The 22,728-nt window shown below is 43.8% G+C and overlaps 1 protein-coding gene across 1 annotated transcript in view; it reads left to right on the top strand.

The window, feature by feature from the left end:
• The window catches only part of LOC126298736 (WSC domain-containing protein 1-like), a 234,559-nt gene that overhangs the window by 207,845 nt on the left and 3,986 nt on the right, over positions 1-22,728 (top strand). Inside the window, exon 4 of the mRNA XM_049990174.1 lies at positions 4,861-5,119. Within this exon, the coding sequence (XP_049846131.1) occupies positions 4,861-5,119 (259 nt within the window). The remainder of the gene's footprint in view (positions 1-4,860; positions 5,120-22,728) is intronic.

Here is a 22,728-nt window from a genome sequence, read left to right as displayed (position 1 = left end):
GACTACAAATTTGTTAATAGGAAAGGTCTGATTAATTCTCCTATTTATTGTCATAATGCTTACAAATATATACGATATACTTAAATCAAATTTATATGCAAATAGTACAAGTTTATGTGCCAACTAGCTCTGCAGATGACGAAGAAATTGAAGAAATGTATGATGAAATAACAGAAATTATACAGGTACTGAAGGGAGACGAAAATTTAATAGTCATGGGTGACTGGAATTCGAGTGTAGGAAAAGGGAGAGAAGGAAACACAGTAGGTGAATATGGATTGGGGCTAAGAAATGAAAGAGGAAGCCGCGTAGTAGAATTTTGCACAGAGCACAACTTAATCATAGCTAACACTTGGTTTAAGAATCATGAAAGAAGGTTGTATACATGGAAGAAGCCTGGAGATACTAAAAGGCATCAGATAGATTATATAATGGTAAGACAGAGATTTAGGAACCAGATTTTAAGTTGTAAGACATTTCCAGGCGCAGATGTGGACTCTGACCACAATCTATTGGTTATGAACTGTAGATTAAAACTGAAGAAACTGCAAAAAGGTGGGAATTTAAGGAGATGGGACCTGGATAAACTGAAAGAACCAGAGGTTGTACAGAGTTTCAGGGAGAGCATAAGGGAACAATTGACAGGAATAGGGGAAAGAAATACAGTAGAAGAAGAATGGGTAGCTCTGAGGGATGAAGTAGTGAAGGCTGCAGAGGATAAAGTAGGTAAAAAGACGAGGGCTAGTAGAAATCCTTGGGTAACAGAAGAAATATTGAATTTAATTGATGAAAGGAGAAAATATAAAAATGCAGTAAATGAAGCAGGCAAAAAGGAATACAAACGTCTCAAAAATGAGATCGACAAGAAGTGCAAAATGGCTAAGCAGGGATGGCTAGAGGACAAATGTAAGGATGTAGAGGCTTATCTCACTAGGGGTAAGATAGATACTGCCTACAGGAAAATTAGAGAGACCGTTGGAGAGAAGATAACCACGTGTATGAATATCAAGAGCTCAGATGGCAACCCAGTTCTAAGCAAAGAAGGGAAGGCAGAAAGGTGGAAGGAGTATATAGAAGGTTTATACAAGGGCGACGTACTTGAGGACAATATAATGGAAATGGAAGAGGATGTAGATGAAGACGAAATGGGAGATACGATACTGCGTGAAGAGTTTGACAGAGCACTGAAAGACCTGAGTCGAAACAAGGCCCCCGGAGTAGACAACATTCCATTAGAACTACTGACGGCCTTGGGAGAGCCAGTCATGACAAAACTCTACCAGCTGGTGAGCAAGATGTATGAGACAGGCGAAATACCCTCAGACTTCAAGAAGAATATAATAATTCCAATCCAAAAGAAAGCAGGTGCTGACAGATGTGAAAATTACCGAACTATCAGTTTAATAAGTCACAGCTGCAAAATACTAACGCGAATTCTTTACAGACGAATGGAAAAACTGGTAGATGCGGACCCCGGGGAGGATCAGTTTGGATTCCGTAGAAATGTTGGAACCCGTGAGGCATTACTGACATTACGACTTATCTTAGAAGAAAGAGTAAGAAAACGCAAACCTACGTTTCTAGCATTTGTAGACTTAGAGAAAGCTTTTGACAATGTTGACTGGAATACTCTCTTTCAAATTCTAAAGGTGGCAGGGGTAAAATACAGTGAGCGAAAGGCTATTTACAATTTGTACAGAAACCAGATGGCAGTCATAAGAGTCGAGGGGCATGAAAGGGAAGCAGTGGTTGGGAAAGGAGTGAGACAGGGTTGTAGCCTCTCCCCGATGTTATTCAATCTGTATATTGAGCAAGCAGTAAAGGAAACAATAGAAAAATTCGGAGTAGGTATTAAAATTCATGGAGAAGAAATAAAAACTTTGAGGTTCGCCGATGACATTGTAATTCTGTCAGAGACAGCAAGGGACCTGGAAGAGCAGTTGAAAGGAATGGACAGCGTCTTGAAAGGAGGATATAAGATGAACATCAACAAAAGCAAAACGAGGATAATGGAATGTAGTCAAATTAAATCGGGTGATGCTGAGAGAATTAGATTAGGAAATGAGATACTTAAAGTAGTAAAGGAGTTTTGCTATTTAGGAAGTAAAATAACTGATGATGGTCGAAGTAGAGAGGATATAAAATGTAGACTGGCAATGGCAAGGAAAGCGTTTCTGAAGAAAAGAAATTTGTTAACATCGAATATAGATTTATGTATCAGGAAGTCGTTTCTGAAAGTATTTGTTTGGAGTGTAGCCATGTATGGAAGTGAAACATGGACGATAACTAGTTTGGACAAGAAGAGAATAGAAGCTTTCGAAATGTGGTGCTACAGAAGAATACTGAAGATAAGGTGGATAGATCACGTAACTAATGAGGAGGTATTGTATAGGATTGGGGAGAAGAGAAGTTTGTGGCACAACTTGACTAGAAGAAGAGATTGGTTGGTAGGACATGTTTTGAGGCATCAAGGGATCACAAATTTAGCATTGGAGGGCAGCGTGGAAGGTAAAAATCGTAGAGGGCGACCAAGAGATGAATAGACTAAGCAGATTCAGAAGGATGTAGGTTGCAGTAGGTACTGGGAGATGAAGAAGCTTGCACAGGATAGAGTAGCATGGAGAGCTGCATCAAACCAGTCTCAGGACTGAAGACAACAACAACAACAACAACATTCAAATAACACTGCTGTGGACGGAAAATCGTTTAATTTTTATGAAACTAATTTTAAAAGACGTATGAATATGGTGCAAGATAATAAGCAAGCAACAGAACCTTTGCCTAAATCTCGAACCTACTTTCATCCATAATACAGAAATAAATGCACCGACCGACAGGCATCCAAAAAGGGATAAACAGTATGTTATTGGTATTGTAATGAACAATCAATTAATCCGACCAATGTGAGATAGTCCCACCGTAACAAAAGGACACAATCATCCTGAATCCAAATTTGCATAAGGAATCTAAACTGACTCGATAGTAATTTTGAAAATGATGGCATAAGAGTGACCAGATCTCCACATACTATTGTGTACATGGATATATTTGACAGAAAGTAGGTTAAATTGAAACGGTTTAAAGCTGCAAAGAAACTTTGAATTACTCCATCTTACACTCGTGCACTGGCGTCAGAAAGACGATGACGATATTTGGGTTGTGGGGCGCTCAACTGCGCTGTCATCAGCGTAAGTACAAAAGTCCAATTTTCACTAAGTTCAATTTTTTCACATTCTAGTCTAACCACTATCACGAATGAAGATGATGAAATGATGAGGACAACACAAACACCCAGTCCCCGGGCAGAAAAAATCCCCCGGCCCCCGTGATCCAGAGGCAGAATCACAAAGAGAACTCTCATACTGGACAATTTACCTAGCACTGGATCAATCTAAAGTGAAATAAAAATATTAAATCTACGAAAAATGAGAAGAGTGAAGCACCCTGTCAGCGCTGTTGTAATCAAAAGACAATGGTAATCTATCCAACCACATATACCAGTCATAAGTATGTGCCTAAGCTACACTGTTGTCACCAAAACCTCGCTTCAACATTTCGTACGTTTTTTCAGCGGTTTTCCCAGGTTTAATACAAACCTCAATACAGACATGCTGCCATTTCAGGTCAATAATCGAAAAATCAAAATACTGATGGTGTTGAGACAATAACCAGTGACAAATTTATTTTAAGTTCCTTTACTCAAAAGGTACCGTTACCGGTTTCGAATCATTACGATTCATTGTCACATGGATTTCATGCTTTCATTACAATATGTGCTGCGTTTTTTTAATGATAAGTTATCCTAAAATATAAATAATACATAATTATAAGCAAGTCAAAAAATGGCTCTGAGCACTATGGGACTTAACTGCTGTGGTCATCAGTCCCCTAGAACTTAGAACTACTTAAACCTAATTAACCTAAGGACATCACACACATCCATGCCCGAGGCTGGATTCGAACCTGCGACCGTACGATCGCGCGTTTCCAGACTGTAGCGCATAGAACCGCTCAGCTACTCCGGCCGGCTAAGCACGTCACAAAGATGGTTGAGTTACAGATTTGCATTTGGATGTGACTCACGTGAAATGTCGGTTTGTAGTACTAATTTTCATAATTTTCGTCCAGCAGACAACGTTTGTAGTTTTCGCCGCATTCGTTGTCTGCTGGACGAAAACTATGAAAACAGGTACTACAAACCGACATTTCACGTGAGTCACATTCCAATGCAAATCTGTAACACAGCCTTCTTTGTGGCGTGCTTATAATTATGTATTATTTATATTTTAGGATAACTAATCAGTAAAGAAAACACAGCACATGTTGTAATGAAAGCATGAAAGCTATGTGATAATGAATCCTAATGATTCGAAACCGGTAACGGTACATTTTGAATAAAGGAAATTAAAATAAATTTGTGGCTGGTTGCTGTCTCAACACCATTAACATTTGTCTTCAAATAACAGCCACGGTCTCCAAACATGTCATCATATGACAAAATCGAATCAAAAATTCACTGCAAGTAGAATTACCGAGACATAACGAAACCATTCAGCTAGCACCCGATTACCACAGTAACCCGCCAAGGATGTACCGGGAGACACAAAGCGGTATTTTAGTGCACTCATACCCTTCTGTAAGCAAAACTCAAATTCAATAACATTTGGATACCAAATCATGTTATACACACGTTGTATGCGGGAAGTTTAATACATTAGACTAATTATCAAGCCAATCCGAAAAAAGTAAGTATATTTGAAAATTTATAACGTGAACTGTTAGAGCTACTTAATGCAGCTGGCTTGCCCATTTTCCAGAGATGTCCTCTCAGTGACACGGCGTGCGGTCTTCTGTGTGCAGAGTGGGAGAGGTTCGCGTCGCAGCTGGCGCTGGTGTGGCGCGAGCTGGCGGCCACGTGGGCCAACTACACGCACGCCGACGAAGCGACGCTGCTGCACTTCGAGCGGCTGCGCCTCGAGCCGAGCAGCGAGCTGCGCAGGCTGCTGCGCTTCCTCCGGCTGGCCGTGGACGAGCGCCGCCTGGCCTGCGTGCTGCGGCACGCCGACGGGCCCTTCCGCAGACCACCCGCTTCCTCTCAGCAGGCGCTGTTTTCTGCCAGGTACTCACTGCTGCTGCTCGTACCTCACTACGATGTATCCTACCCCGTCAGTGTAAATTACGGTGTTCCAGCCCAAGTGCTTTCCCAATGGGCCCACAAGTTCTCGCGGGCAAAGGCGGCCAATGCGGCCGAATGCCCATGAGGAGTGTGGGCAAATTGGTCATGGAAGGGCACAACTAAACGGGGTAGCAGTGCAGTTGGACTATTTGGCGGATAGCCTAACAAACCTGCGTATGTTGGGCGCTCTCTGGAGCCCACATCTGGTACGGCTGTGTCGGTGCATCCTGGTATAATATGTCTGAGATATGCCACCAACAAATATGCTGTCAGACAACAGGAAACATACACAGACTCGGCATTATACACACACGTCTTGAGCGTACCAAACCTGCGTATATTGGCCGCTCTCTGGAGCCCACGTCTGATACGGCTGTGTCACTGTGGCCCGGTATAAAATGGCTGTGATATGCCACCAACAAATCTGCTGTCAGAAAACAGGAAATATGTACAGAGTGAGCATTATACACACATCTTGAACCTACTCAACGTGCGTATGTTGGCCGCTCTCTGGAACCCACGTCTGATTCGGCTGTGTCGCTGTGACCAGGTATAAAATGTCTGTGATATGCCACCAACAAATCTGCTGTCAGACAGCAGGAAATGTATACAGACTGAGCAATGTACACACACTTCTTGTAGTGTTAACTGTGTTCACTAGTGGAAGCTAAAGGAGCACATTATGCTCAATCTAGCACCATAATACATACTATCGGTACTTACAGTCACGAATGGCGTGCCAGTTGCTGCATGGGTTACCGAAGTTATGTCGCGTGAATGAAGGCGATAAGAAGTGCTTTACCCCAAACAGAAAATGGTTCAAATGGCTCTGTGCACTATGGGACTAAACATCTTAGGTCATCAGTCCCCTAGAACTTAGAACTACTTAAACATAACTAACCTAAGGACATGACACACATCCATGCGCGAGGCAGGATTCGAACCTGCGACCGTAGCATTTGCCACAAACATAGCACTAGAAAAAGCACAAGTGTGACTCGATTACTTTAATACGAGATCCATTAAAATTCTAAGGTTTCCAGTTTCCCTTCTCAGGACACAGTTATTTCTACGATTTGCAAACTGGTTCAAAATAAGGTGGGCGTTGCAGGGTATGCGGGTGCAAGCCAGAATCGTACAGCACATAGAGCTCTAGTAACTACGGTGAGCGTGAGTAACGAGTTCAGTATTATGTTGTCCGCCCCGATAGCTGAGTTGTAAGCGTGACGGATTGCCGTCATATGGGCCCGGTTTCGATTCCCAGCTGGGTCGGGGATTTTCTAGACTCAGGGACTGGGTGTTGTGTTGTCTTCATCATCATTTCATCCCCATCCGGAGCGCTGGTCGCCTAATGTGGCGTCGAATGTAATAAGACCGGCACCAAGGCGGCCGGACCTGCCCCGCAAGGGGCCTCCCGGCCAATGACGCCAAACGCTCATTTCCAGTACCATGATTTCATTACAGTGAGGAATCATTTGATTTCTCGGCTTTCGTGTTGTGACACCCACTGAAATTCATCTACAGTCGTGTGAGATATACACTATGTGATCAAAAGTATCCGGACAGCCCCAGAAACATACGTTTTTCATTTTAGGTGCATTGTAGTGCCACCTACTGCCAGGTACTCCATATCAGCGACCTCAGTAGTCATTAGACATCGTGAGAGAGCAGAATGGGGCGCTCCACGGAGCTCATGGACTTCGAACGAGGTCAGGTAATTGGGTGTCACTTGTGTTATACGTCTGTACACGACATTTCCACACTCCTGAAAATCCTTAGGTCCACTGCTTCCGATGTGATAGTGAAGTAGAAACGTGAAGGACACGTACATCACAAAAGCGTACAGAGTGTGAGCTTTCATCAAGGCTAAGGGTGGGCCAACACCATATTGAATTCCAGCATTACCGATGGAGGACGCCACGAACTTGTAAGTCCGTTCCTGACAAGTGTCCGGATACTTTTGATGAAATAGCGTAATAGTGATGGTGTCGATAAAATGTACACATGTATTTCGCGTTTCATCTCCTGATCAAGTGTTATGTGAACGTAATTTATACGTTGTGAGTGGTACAATGGTCAAAGGATTTACTGATGAATGATTTTTACATTATTTGTATTACATGTCACTTATATAGGGTGTATCATAGTTAATGCCGTAAAGAGAGTGAGAAATGATCTTGTAGGCAATAATATCAAAGAAGAAGACGATATAGATGAAGATAAACGATATTTCGTCAGAGCTACTGACTCCCTGGGACAGCCAGCCATAATAAAGCTATTCCACCTGGTGTGCAAGTTGTATGATGCAGGAAAAATACCCTCAGACTTTATTAATAATTTGATAATTCCAATTAAAAAGAAAGCAGGTGCTGACTGGTGTGAATATTACCGAACTATCAGCTTAGTAAGTCAATATCACAAAATGCTGACACGACATATTAGTAGAAGAATTGAAAAACAGGCTGAAGCCGACCTCAGGGAAGACCAGTTAGGATTCTGAAGTTCCTTAGGCTCACGTGACGCAAAACTGATCTTATGAATTCTTTTGGAAGAGAGGCTAAGAAAAGGAAAACCTACGTCTATTGCATTTGTATACTTAGAGAAAGCATTAATCTATGCTGACAGAGATACGCTCGTCGAGAATGGGAATCAGCGTTTGAAGAAGGGAGTGAGACTAGGTTTGAACCTATTCTCAATGTTGTTCAGTCTGTACAATGATCACGCAGTAAAGGAAACTGAAGAAAAATTTGGAAAAGTAATTCAAGTCGGGGAGAAGAAAGGAAAGCTTTGAAGTTTGGTGACGACATTTTAATTCAGTCACAGACAGCAAAGAACTTGAAAGAGTAGTTGAACGAAATCGACAGCGTCTTCAAACGAGGATATGAGATTTACACAAACAAAGGCAGAACAATGTCATAAATCAGGATATACTGAGAACATTAGATTAGGAAACGAGACAGTAAAAGTAGCAGTTGAATTCTGCTTTTTAGGCAGTAAAATAGCTGACTATGGCCAAAGTAGAGAGGGTAAAAATATAGACTGGGACTGGCATGAATAATGTTCCGGAAGGAGAGAAATTTATTAACACTAAAAATAAATTTAAGTGGAAGGAAGGTTTGTCTGAAGGTATTGGTCTCGAGTGCAGTTTTCTATGGTAGTAGACTGTGGACGATAAACAGTTTAGACAAGGAGAGAAAGGAAGTTTTTAAAGATGATGCAACAGAAGAGTGCTGAAGATTATGTGGGTTGATCAAGTAACTAAACGGAAGGTATTGAATACAGTTGAGAAGAAAGGGAATTAGTGATACAACATGGCCAAAAGAAAGGGGAGGGGGTTGATAGGACATGTTCCAATTTAGTACTAGAGGGAAGTGTCAGCAGTAAAAATCGTAGAGGGAGGTCAAGAGATGAATACAGTCAACAGATTGAAAAGGATGTAGGTTGCTGCAATTAATAGGAGACGAACAGGCTTGAATAGGACAGAATAGCATGGAGAGTTGCATCAAATCAGGCTTTGGACTGAAGAAGACCACAACAACAGAGACCTATTTAATCACGTGCAGACGGTTTCGTAGTGTCTGGGTTGGCACAGACAATCCGGTTGTTGCCAAAATGGAACATATATTTCCGTTGCATGTCACTGTGTGCTTGTGATCAATAGTTTGTAGAGAACTAGAAATCTTATCATTGTGTGACAATTATGATGCAAACTCTGGATGAATATTTTACGATAGCAAGTGAATTAGTCCTGCACACACTGAGTGATTCAGCACAGTCACGTCCACATAGCGCCCTACTCAGCTGTGCTAAACACGGATTTCCTTATACAGCGTGTATCATAATTAATGGCTTAAACACATACTGTTGAAAGTACACGATACTAGAAGCAAAAACGTCTCAGTAAACATAGGGTCGAAAATGCATACCTTAAGAGCTACGAGCAATTTTTCATCTTCGATACTGTGAAAAAAATCTCTTCTACTGCACGTTCTTTGCTTTCCATATTTTGGGAAATGGTAGTATGGACCAAAATAAAGTAAAAGTCCTGCAAACATGCGCTCTAAAACGCATACCTTAAAAGTTACGATCACTTGATCATTAGAAGAGTTGTATTTCAAAATAGCAAATATGAACAAGTGCTCGTAGCTCTTAAGAAATGCATTTGAGAATGCATGTTTGTCCTGTCATGCCATATCTCGAAATTTGTAGGATAAGCCGCAAGTAATTCAAAATGGTAGGGTGGACAATCGAGTTCGGAAATGAGCAGGATTTAATGTGTGAAATGGCAGTAACTACTGACGTAAGACATTTTGACATTAGAGTGCTTCATTAGCGGGATACCTGCGATCAGGCCCTGAAGACCACACGATAGTCGACTGACCGCTGTGTCATTCTCTGTCACTCATCGTCAGATATGGTATGGGGAGGAATGGTGTCAACACACGACACTCCAGGTCGTTTTCTACCTGATGCGTTTCACTCTTATTTCCCATAAGCCCCAGACACTTACATGGGAGTGAGATCAAGTGATATAATGGGCCACTCGAGGTACGATGGGATACTTGAATGTCCATCAAATCAGAACGTGTAAGGCAGCCTGTTATCATCTTGGAAAATGAGTGTCCACAGTTGGCTCATAACGGAAATATGGAAGAAAACGTTGCACTGCGCCACACAGAATATTCAAAAAACGTTCTGTTTAATGTTCAAGATACCTTGAATATCCTGTCGCAAGTCATGATTCAAAAAATACCTCCAAATAAACACGGAATGACCTCTAAAATGAACTGTGGTCTCACATCTTGCAGTCTCAGAATTTCACCCCTAATTTATCAAACCTCTGTTGTTGATTTTAACGTCCACTAATGGATCATGAGCATCACATCCGATTTTTTGGGAAACAACACACCAGATTCCAAAGCCTGGACGACAGTTAAGCGTTCTGCTCCACTTCCGATTAAGTGTGGCCAAACCAGGAACATTCACTTCATTCAGGACGAGGAAAGGAACCGTCCATCAACCGCTCCCTCTTTCCGAAACGAGTAACTAACGACAAGCAGAAAACGAGAAAGAGCGGAAAACAAATCATTACAGTGAACATTAGAAGTAAAATACACATGGAAACCGTACTTGGAAACACCAAATCCATCTGAACACAGTGCAGTATAAAACACTTTCAAAATTCAGATATCAAGATAAAATTTAACAGCACCAAACTATTGCAAAGAATCTAACAACATAACTAATTACGTGATGTTAAAGCATACAGCAAGTCATGAGTCTTACACTCTCTAACCGCTAGATGTTCCTTGTTTCTGCTTGGTGCATCTTTGCGCACCAAGTCGGTCGCAGAAAATTATGATACCCATCTATCTCAACTTTAGAGGGTTCTACCCAACGTGAAAGATAGACGATTTGGTAGTAAATTGTACACTCCTGTTCAGAAAAAAACGACATGTTCAATGAATAGAGGCAGGATTTTCATATTCACAGGACATGTACATTAGTATGTTCTGCAGAAATAATTAGTATTTTAGTCACTTTGGTTCAGCATGTCTCTTGTTGCCCTATAGGAACAGGATCCGCTATGGGCCGTGATAACTTGTTCCACGCTTGATAGCATCGACGCATATAAGGCGCGAATGGTGTCCTGTGGTATAGCCATCCATACTGCATTCATCTAGCTCCAAAGTTCATTTGTGGTGGTTGGCATTCGATCATCGCGTTGCACCCGTCGTTTCACCACATCCCACGCATTTTCGATTGACGGCAAGTCTGGTATCTGGCGGACCAGGGCAGAAGGCTTACATCCTGTGACACCAAGAAGGCATGTGGTAGTGCATTGTGTTGCTGAAAAATGGCGCCTGGGGTGTTGGACAGATGGTGTATGACTACGGGTCGCAGGATTTCATTTACGTAGGCCAATTTGGTCACAGTGCCCAGGACACGTACTATCTGTGATTTGTGGTTGTACCCAGTAACACCCCACACCATAAGGCCTTCAGTTGGCACTGTATATCTTGTGCGGGTGCAGTCACTGTGATGCCTCACCCCCTGTCTGCGGCGAACCAAAATGCGGCTTTCATTTTCAAACAAACAGAACTAGTATTCGTCAGATAACACTATCTGTGCCCACGGATGGCGTTAAATACACTATTGCCATCTAGCATGTTCTGCACATCCGTCAAACGTAGGCAGAGAAGCGGACGGCGCGAACGTAACCAATGCCGTAATAAACGGCGATGGACTGACACCCCTGATAGTGTACGATGTGTTACACTGTTCCACAGTTGCGTCAGAGCCGAGAAGGACCCAGATCTGTCCTACAATACCATGAGGAGTCGATCTTCTCTGGAGGTGGTCTGGGTGGTGCGACCTGACCCATCTCGTCGTGTTCTACGGCCGTCCGCAAACCATTCTGCACACACCAGTTGCAGTGCCGAAACACTTCGTCCCACACGAGCAGCAGTTTCCTGGACGGATGCATCAAATTCTCTCCTGCCAATAATGCGCCCTCTTCCAGACTCACTGAATTCACGGTACGCTTCGCCCACAAGTCAGTGAGGCATCCTACACGTCTGCTCAAGTCACATTGATCCATTACCTTCGATATATAGCGACAACGAGAGCCGCAGCCACATTTTACCAGTACGTTGTGTTGCGCCGTGATATCGATGTTGACCTTGAACACGCGGGCCGACATGGTTCAAATGCTAATCGTTTCTATGCATCATACTAATGTACATGTCCTATGAACATGAACTTCTTATATCTAGTCGTTCCAGGTGTTCTGTTCATTTCTGAACGTGATAGTACTTTTAGATTAACCATTGAGGTCGTTTTCACGACTTGATACGGTTGGTGATATTTGGTAAAGATTTTCTTCGTCATTCCCTTTGCTGTATAGGAGTTAGTGACCAATACCTACTGCCCTCCACAATATTGTGGTACTTTACCAATGCGCCTGTTCCGTTATTCCTGGCGTTCCAGGGCCTTTGTGTTTTCTTCCCGCAGATTTCGTTACCGATCGAAATCCAGTCCCAACTTCGGACGTAAAGCGTCAAAGGGCGACAGCATCTTACTCATGTACATCACCTCAAATGGTGACATGCCTGTTCTCGTATGACCCTTTGAGATATACACACAAACTACATATGGAATACAGAAGTCCCAATCATCGTGTGTAGCATTCATGTAGACACTAAGAAATTTTGAAATGGTATGATGGATGCGTTTCATCGTACCAATGGTTTGAGAACGGAACGAGCTCCTTTGCAACATCCAAATAAGTAAACACATGGCATAGATGTTTCATAAGTTTTAAAACAAGGTTTGTACCCTAATCCTTGACTAAGTAATCAGGAACTCCAGCCTTCAGTATTCAACCGCTAATAAATGGTTCAAATGGCTCTGAGCACCATGGGACTTCTGAGGTCATCAGTCCCCTAGAACTGAGAACTACTTAAACCTTTTTTTTTGGGTCATCAGTCTACTGACTGGTTTGATGCGGCCCGCCACGAATTCCTCCCCTGTGCTAACCTCTTCATCTCAGAGTAGCACTTGCAACCTACGTCCTCAATTATTTGCTTGACGTATTCCAATCTCTGTCTTCCTCTATAGTTTTTACCCTCTACAACACCCTCTAGTACCATGGAAGTCATTCCCTCATGTCTTAGCAGATGTCCTATCATCCTGTCCCTTCTCCTTATCAGTGTTTTCCACATATTCATTTCCTCTCCGATTCTGCGTAGAACCTCCTCATTCCTTACCTAACTAACCTAAGGACTTCACACACATCCATGCCCGAGGCAAGATTCGAACCTGCGACCGTAGCAGTCGCGCGGTTCCAGACTGTAGCGCCTAGAATCGCTCGACTACGCCAACCAGCAACCGCTAATACCTGCACCACAATATGGGCCAGTTCGTCTGGAATTGCTGTCTTTACCAGAAACTCTGAGAAATGGTCGGTGATCATAAGTATATACATGTGCCCTACTGGCGTTTTATTGTACTGTCCGGAAATGTCGAGCCTAAGCATTTGAAATGGCTTCGACACCTCTGGTAATCTCTGCAAAGGGATTTTCTGACACGAAATATCCACTCTTTCTGCATATGGTATATAGTTTCTGACATACTGGTCCGTTTCGCATTTCCTATTTCTCCATCAAAACCGTTCTGCCATATGTTTAGCAGCTGCTTATCGCCCACCATAACCTGGCAACAAATGCTCAAGTGCCTGTTGTAACACTTCCCTTTGAAAAGCTGCTGGGACATTTGACCTGTGCTTGGTGTTTCATGACTCTGCATAACAAATCCTAATGTACGGTAAAGTGCTGCTGTGACTGAAAGAATGGCAGTCCTTATATCCTACCTATGCTTGTTGTCGTTCTAACATACTCTTGCGCAGTCTCAACATTGCTACTTACCGACTAAATGTGTCCACATTCATAGGTTTTCTACCTGGTTTACAGATGACCTCATAATCAAATTCACTAAGGTTGAGAGCCCAGTGTCTTAGGTAGGACTTTCAGAAAATACATCCATTTCGGAGACTTCTACTAAAGAAGTAACACCAGAAATGTGTAATACTCTATTTCAAGGCTAACATTTTCTTTTCAGTTGTCGAGTTCTTACGTTCCACTTTATTTAATGCCCTCTAAGCATACGCTACTCGATGCTCCTGTTCATTAACCATCTGACCAAAAGTACAACAGACTGCTTGGTTAGAAGTAACGCACGAGGGGATGAACTCTTTTTCAGAATCAGGAAAATACCGGATTCGAAACCAATGCTTTCAATTTCTCGAACGCTGGCTCTCATGTATCCACCGAAAGTTTACATCCCTTCTGGTAATCTGTTTAAAGGTCCAGCTGTTTTTGAGAAATCCTTTACGAATATATGGTAGTAGTTACACAAACCGATGAACGACTATATCTTTTTGATTGTTCAGGGTGTTGGAAAATTTTGAGTTCCTTCAGTAAGACGAAGATCGGTCTGTACACCATGTTCAATATTTACGTGTTCCAGATACGAGTAGTTAACTCGAATTTGGGAAAAATGGAGCTTGTCCATGCTCACCATCAAACATGCTGACCATAATCTACTGAAAACATCCTCCAATCATCTCACATGTTGTGGTACACCCGTTGAAGAAAGCCGCGCAGGATTAGCCGAACGGTTTAAGGCGCTGCAGTCATGGACTGTGCGGCTGGTCCCGGCAGAGGTTCAAGTCCTCTCTCGGGCATGGCTGTGTGTGTGTTTGTCCTTAGGATAAATAGGTGAAGTAGTGTATAAGCTTAGGGACTGATGACCTTAGCAGTTAAGTCCCATAAGATTTCACACACTTTTTTTTTCGTTGAAGTAACTATTATGTCATCTAGTTAAAGCATACAGGTCTTCATCTAGAACTTCACCACACTAACCATACACCTAACGGTGTGTGACGGACAGTACTTCTGTTACTACTGACAAATCACCCCTTCCCTGCTCCACCTGCGAATGGAAAGTGGGTAGAATGATTGTCGGTAAGCTTCTATATTAACTGTAATTTCTCATATTTTCTCTTCGTGGTCATTTTATGAGATGTATGTGTCTGGAAGTATTACGTTGTCTGATTCTTCCCGGAAAGTATTCTCTAGATATTTCAATAGTAAGCCTCTCGGTGATGCGCAATGGCTCTCTTGTAGCGTCTGTCGCTGGAGTTTCTTGAGCATCTCCCTAAAGCCCTCGCATCAACTAAACTATCCATGACGAAACACACTGCTCCTCAACTAGATCTACTGTGTCTCCTCTATCAGTACTACCTTTTAAGGATTACAGACAGGTGACCAAACTCAAGAAGCAGTCGAACAAGTACCTTGTATGCCAGTTGCTTCATGGATGAGTTACATTTCCTTAAACTTATTCCTACGAATCTCAATCTGACATCTGCTTTTCCTACTATTTGCTTCATGTCCTCAATCCACTTAAGGCTGCTATCGATAGTTGCTTCTAGATATTTTATGGTGGGACCTGTTTCCAGCAATTTTTCATCAATAGTGTACTTGCGCAGCAGTGGATTTCTTTTCCTATGTATGCACAATACGTTATGTTTATTAACGTTCAGGATCAACTGACAGAGCCTGCACCATTCCTGAAACCTGTGCAAATCATTCTGCAAACTGATACTGTCTTCTGGAGTTCCTGTTTTCTTATCGACAACAAACAGCTCCCAATGCTTTTTACACTCCTGGAAATTGAAATAAGAACACCGTGAATTCATTGTTCCAGGAAGGGGAAACTTTATTGACACATTCCTGGGGTCAGATACATCACATGATCACACTGACAGAACCACAGGCACATAGACACAGCCAACAGAGCATGCACAATGTCGGCACTAGTACACTGTATATCCACCTTTCGCAGCAATGCAGGCTGCTATTCTCCCATGGAGTCGATCGTAGAGATGCTGGATGTAGTCCTGTGGAACGGCTTGCCATGCCATTTCCACCTGGCGCCTCAGTTGGACCAGCGTTCGTGCTGGACGTGCAGACCGTTTGAGACGACGCTTCATCCAGTCCCAACATGCTCAATGGGGGACAGATCCGGAGATCTTGCTGGCCAGGGTAGTTGACTTACACCTTCTAGAGCACGTTGGGTGGCACGGGATACAGCGGACGTGCACTGTCCTGTTGGAACAGCAAGTTCCCTTGACGGTCTAGGAATGGTAGAACGATGGGTTCGATGACGGTTTGGATGTACCGTGCACTATTCAGTGTCCCCTCGACGATCACCAGAGGTGTACGGCCAGTGTAGGAGATCGCTCCCCACACCATGATGCCGGTTGTTGGCCCTGTGTGCCTCGGTCGTATGCAGTCCTGATTGTGGCGCTCACCTGCACGGCGCACAAACACGCATACGACCATCATTGGCACCAAGGCAGAAGCCACTCTCATCGCTGAAGACGACACGTCTCCATTCGTTCCTCCATTCACGCCTGTCGCGACACCATTGGAGGCGGGCTGCACGATGTTGGGGCGTGAGCGGAAGACGGCCTAACGGTGTGCGGGACCGTAGCCCAGCTTCATGGAGACGGTTGCGAATGGTCCTCGCCGATACCCCAGGAGCAACAGTGTCCCTAATTTGCTGGGAAGTGGCGGTGCGGTCCCCTACGGCACTGCGTAGGATCCTACGGTCTTGGCGTGCATCCGTGCGTCGCTGCGGTCCGGTCCCAGGTCGACGGGCACGTGCACCTTCCGCCGACCACTGGCGACAACATCGATGTACTGTGGAGACCTCACGCCCCACGTGTTGAGCAATTCGGCGCTACGTCCACCCGGCCTCCCGCATGCCCACTATACGCCCTCGCTCAAAGTCCGTCAACTGCACATACGGTTCACGTCCACGTTGTCGCGGCATGCTACCAGTGTTAAAGACTGCGATGGAGCTCCGTATGCCACGGCAAACTGGCTGACACTGACGGCGGCGGTGCACAAATGCTGCGCAGCTAGCGCCATTCGACGGCCAACACCGCGGTTCCTGGTGTGTCCGCTGTGCCGTGCGTGTGATCATTGCTTGTACAGCCCTCTTGCAGTGTCTGCAGCAAATATGGTGGGTCTGACACACCGGTGTCAATGTGTTCTTTTTTCCATTTCCAGGAATATATATATATATATATATATATATATATATATATATATATATATATATATATAATAGACCAGTACTTTTTGAGGATGCAGGGACGATGGGACTGCAACATGGGGCTTTTCGGTTCCCCATATGCGCCAGTTCTGTTTATTGACGAACCCGTCCAGGTAAAAATAAGCTTCGTCAGTAAACCAAATGCTGCCCACATGCATATCGCCGTCATCAATCCTGTGCACTATATCGTTAGCGAATGTCTCTCGTGCAGCAATGGTAGCGGCGCTGAGGGGTTGCCGCGTTTGAATTTTGTATGGATAGAGGTGTAAACTCTGGCGCATGAGACGATGCGTGGACGTTGGCGTCATTTGGACGGCAGCTGCAACACGGCGAACGGAAACCCGAGGCCGCTGTTGGATCACCTGTTGCCCTCTGTGGTTGCCGTACGCGGTCGCCCTACCTTTCCAGCACGTTCATTCGTCACGTTCCCAGTCCGTTGAATTTTTTCAAACAGATCCTTTATTTTATCACTTTTCGGTCCTTTGGTTACATTAAACCTCCGTTGAAAACTTCGTCTTGTTGCAACAACACTGTGTTCTAGGCGGTGGATTTCCAACACCAGAAAAATCCTCTGTTCTAAGGAATAAACCATGTTGTCCACAGCACACTTGCACGTTGTGAACAGCACACGCTTACAGCAGAAAGACGACGTACAGAATGGCGCACCCACAGACTGCGTTGTCTTCTATATCTTTGACATCACTTGCAGCGCCATCTGTTGTTGAAAATTGTAACTACTGTAATTTCGAAAGTTTGTCTGCCTGAAAATGTACTATTGTCCCAAGCATATTGCAACAAACGGTGTATTTCTATCGCTGCTCGTTTAGTTTGTATTGCCGTTTCAAATATACCGGTCATTTTTGAGACACCCTGTGTAAGGAACTGGGCCAATTCTCTTTATTGTAATTCATAAAACCACAATCTGAGCTGGTATTTACATGCAAGTTATAATGCTCGTCATAAAATGAACAGGAACTGGTTTCAGGGAAACGTTATATATGCACACATGTATTGGTAGTTAACTTGCAGGAAAACTAATTTCAGGCAAATGATTTAATGCCATACCACTGTTTTATAAGGAAGTGTATTTATGTCTGCAGCAGATTCTGCAGTAAATTCTGCAATGAATAATATAGAATTTAATGTAGATTCCCTAGCAGGGAATTTCTTAAAAGCAAATCCCTATCTGCCAGCATTTGTCATTTTATATATAGAGGCATTGCTAGTAGCTTCACCAGCTGATCATTTGATGAGATGGATGTTACAGCTCCCAAACAGGTACTAACAAAAGTGAACTCAATTACAAACTTTTTCCAAAACTTTTGATTGAAAAAATTGTACTGCACTTGCAAATGACTCCGAATGGATCCCCTTATCTGAAATTACAATATATTTGCAAGACGCTATCTGTGTTTCAGATTTCGATTCTAGTGTCTACTTCTGAATATAGGGCTTGCTAAGACGTGCTTCAATGTGGTTCGCCAAACTAAGTTTTCTAATAATTTAACTGGACAGTATCTGGTAAACCTTAAATTCCTAATTGTCAGGGATGGTAATATCTACTTTTACATAGTTAAACAGGATATGGTTTAAAAATAATGGCTCTGAGCACTATGGGACTTAACCTTCTATGGTCATCAGTCCCCTAGAACTTAGAACTACTTAAACCTAACTAACCTAAGGACATCACACAACACCCAGCCATCACGAGTCAGAGAAAATCCCTGACCCCGCCGGGAATCGAACCCGGGGGTGGGAAGCGAGAACGCTACCGCACGAGATATGGTACCCTCCAAAGTTTACACCAACTGCTTCACAAACAAATTACAAACACTACAGCATCAGTTAATACATAACTGTAACACACAGACATCACAGACTGTAGTAATAAAAACGAAAAATAAAAATAAAAAGAACGCTAGCTTTATCATCCCCTCAGAAGCAGCAAATGAAGAGAGATGCACTTACTACCCCATTCGAGCCAACAGACGTATTACATTTTGAGATGTTGTATCCGAGTGTTTGGACACTGAGATAGCTTTTAATAACACAGATGATTAGAACACTCCGAATAGGTAATACTCTATTAATTACAACAGACTTATCTTTGCTCGCCAGGCTCTGTTGTAGCTATGAAACTGCATACGTGGACTTTCGGACCAGAACACACTAAATGAGCCACGACTACTGAGTGGCGAATCGATACAAGTTCAGGATGGTCGTACTGTGGCTTCACTACAGTCACTAGAAAACACAGTTTGATGACAGTTCTGAAAGCATTGGATCGGAGGCACGGTTCACAGGAGATGTAAGTCTCTTTACTCCCCAACGGGTAACACAGGCTGTGTTACAGCGAGTAGGTAGCGCGACATTACATCGAGAGGAACTTCTTGGAAATATCCAGGACCTAACCGCGAACAGAACTGCCCTGCTGGCCTCTGGCTACGCTATTTCAGGGCAGAATCTCGGCGGTGGCACCTCGGAACTACAAGAGGCACGGTTTCTTCCTATCATCTCATTGGCGCCTCATAACACCACTTTGGTGGGTAGTATCTCAGCGGTGATCGTTACTTCTTGCACCACTCTCGATGCTCGAAGACACCTTATACCTCCCTCTCCCCATTCCCCCACCCCCACACATCTGCCGCGGTGCTGAATATGGAGATGGGGCATGACAGCAGGGACGAGGATGAAGTGCCAACACAGTTAAGGAGGTAGGTGACAAAACTTCAATCGACACCAAGCACCCATCCACACCCAGGTATCCACCCTGTGTGTGTCTGAAAACGCCGACCAGAAAACCAGCAATTGGGTGCGCGTCAGTGGAGGTAGTAACAGAGGCAGAAAATGCGACAGGCAGACCGCTGAAGACGACGTCTGGGTCCTCTTTGGCGTCCAGCCAGGCGACTGGGTGCGAACCTGTTGCTGGCTGCGTCACGGTCTGCCAGCATGACTGCAACGCTGGTGGCACCAAGTCGACGTTCATGGGTGTCTCCCACTGCGGAGACGACCATGCTGCTGGAGGCGACGTCTGCGATCGTGATGGTGGCTGCCACATGCCCTAGCTGAAAGCTGCATCTGTGAACAAAATGGGGGCAGCAGAATCTCTGTAGAGGATTGGTCGAAGCCAGTTCCAATCCCGCCTATGCAAACCCGTCGGACCATGGATGACGTAGGTGGAATGGGACAACACCTCAGACATCACATCCTGTTCCCATCTGTGACTCCTGTCAAACTCGCAAAAGAACACTGGCTGCTAAAGCCAACACTGTCTCTCAGATGGAGGGACATAAGGTCTCTGCAGCAGCTGTAGCAAATGGAGCAGAGTCCTATGACATCGATCATCCAGGTGCTCCGCTGGCGACTTACCATCTTTGGGCATGGAGTGATACGACTACAGAAAAACTTTCAAAGCTTGATCCCATGTGTCAATGGCTTGCTGCTTGCCCATCTATGGTCTGAAGGTCATTACAAAGCATATGGCTTCACAATTCAACTTTGTATGTCAGGGAACTATAAGGACATTTCGAATAACATTGCGTGCACAGAACAATTCAAACTCCGGATACGTGAACTGAGGCCCATTATGTGACGTTATCACCTCAGGTAACGCAGAAGGTCAACGTAAGAACCGATACTGTTCTGAGTGATGTGGTAGCCTTCATTGGAACAACGAAGGGAAATTTGCTGTGTGAATTGACAGACACTAGCCAGTGTATGTTTCAATATGGCCTGGCAAAATCCACGTGCAGGCGTTGGCAAGGTCCAGCAGGATGTGGCATTCAAAGTCCCTCTGTCAGGGAGCAGACTGATACTCTGCACACATTGCATACTGTGAAGTCATGGTCTCTGTTTGTGCATCCATTGCTGGCCATGTACAATGGCGCCTTGCCAACTGCTTGGTACAGACAATACCCCAATGGTGCAACAACCAAAGAACTTCCTGCTGGAGGGACGGAGGTACCAGACTCTTGCATCGCCACTTTCAGTATACATCAGAACGGCACTATCTGTACAGATATGGCCGAGCGGTTCTAGCCGCCACAGTCTGGAACCGCGCTACCGCTATGGTCGCAGGTTCGAATCCTGCATGGGCATGGATGTGTGTGATATCCTTAGGTTAGTTAGGTTTCCGTAGTTCTAAGTTCTAGGGGACTGATGATCTCAGCTGTTAAGTCCCATAGTGCTCAGAGCCATTTTTTTTTTGTTTGTACAGATATGGCACGCCAATGGGCAATGTAGCTACGAACCACCAGGTGATGAATCTCCTTGAAACTCTGTGGACACCCTTGGTGGACAAACCTGAGCATCATCTGTAATGCCCAGTCTGATGTTATCACACAGCCGAGTGTGACCGGAAAATCTTCCAAAAGCCGGATTTCGTCTGAATCAGTGTGATGACATGAGTTCTTGGAGGAATCAAATGCAGCAGCAGAGCCAAATGGAAGCCTCGATGGGAGGTCGACGTTGAAATGTTTGGAACTCGGCCAAAATGTCACCTAGTACTGGTAACTCGACAAGACAAGGGCCCACCATTAAACTTCTGCACTGTACGTGCTGGAACAAGGTGGAAGGACCGAAACAGAGCCTTTAATGGTCTGTGGTCCGTAACTAGAGAAAATTGGCGTCTGTAGAGGTACTGATGGAAGTGTATGACCCATAAATCATAACCAACACCTCCTTTTCCTGTTGACTGTGGTTGCATTGTTTATTTCCACGAAATGTGCATCATGGTCAGATAGACTGTTAACAATGTGGTACATATTATTTTTTTCAGATTGAGCAAGGTCTGTAATAATATTATCAGTCAGTGTCCTGCTACCTTTCTGTAGGTGAAACAGAAAGTTCACTAATGAAATCAGACTGAAACAACCAAATAATTTTTCCAATTCATCTTTCCTATCAGAATTTATTAAGAAATCTACTTGGAACTCTCCGCAAATTACTGCCTGTTTCATATTGTCTGAAGGGTAATTCAACAAAGCATCCAGATTTCTCATAAGTAGTTGAAAGTTGCCCAGAGGTGATCTGTAGACTTTTATAGTTTCATGTTTCCAATAGTAACAATTTAGAAGCACATACTGATCTGCCAAATAAAACTTGTTTAAAAATTCTTTTAATTTACCACAATTTTTTCTGCATGTTGAACTTGAGTCCTTTTTCCCATGTTTACTCTATACGAAAGTGGTGACAGTCTACAATCAATCACATTTATATTCGCTATCCCTGTAGTTGCATGTTGTTCAGAGAGGCACAGAACGCCTATCACTTAAAAATTTTCCACATCTACTTGCGATACAAGAAGCTGATCTATGTTGTTCTTCAGCTCGAGAATGTCCTGGTGAAACAAACTAATTTTATGTTTCTGTGGACTGTTAATATGGTCCTGTTCCGTTCTAATTTATTTCAAGAATATCAGTCTATAGCCTGAGTCTGGCCCCCTAATCACAGGGACTTTGCCTTGTGTGCTTTTGCTCTCACCACCTTACATTTTCTTCTAGATGCTCATCTAACTTACCCCTCCCCCTCCTATTCATGTGCAGGCCATGATTTCGGTATCCCCAGCTCCGAACTGAAAACTAGGTACAGCAAAGACATGAGACTGTTTATTTGCTTACATGGCTTACAGCTGTGTTAACCCAGGCCTGGTCATGGCTCTGCAAATCTCGACAAATCCAACTTGTGGGTGTGGTGATGCTTGTCCTACTTCCTCCAGGACACCATTAATACTATACCCTAAGTTGCTAACCAGGTTGCTTCCTGCTCTTCCTACTACAAGTGTGTGAACTGAATCACCAAGATATCTATGTTCTGTGTCATTTCACTAGCATTGAAACTAGGTCTCACGGTGCTTGTGATACAGTAGC

Source organism: Schistocerca gregaria, chromosome X (genome assembly GCF_023897955.1).
Source record: "Schistocerca gregaria isolate iqSchGreg1 chromosome X, iqSchGreg1.2, whole genome shotgun sequence".
Classification (NCBI taxonomy): domain Eukaryota; kingdom Metazoa; phylum Arthropoda; class Insecta; order Orthoptera; family Acrididae; genus Schistocerca; species Schistocerca gregaria.
The sequence above is the reverse complement of the archived record's forward strand: the minus strand, read 5'-3'. Positions and strand labels throughout refer to the sequence as shown.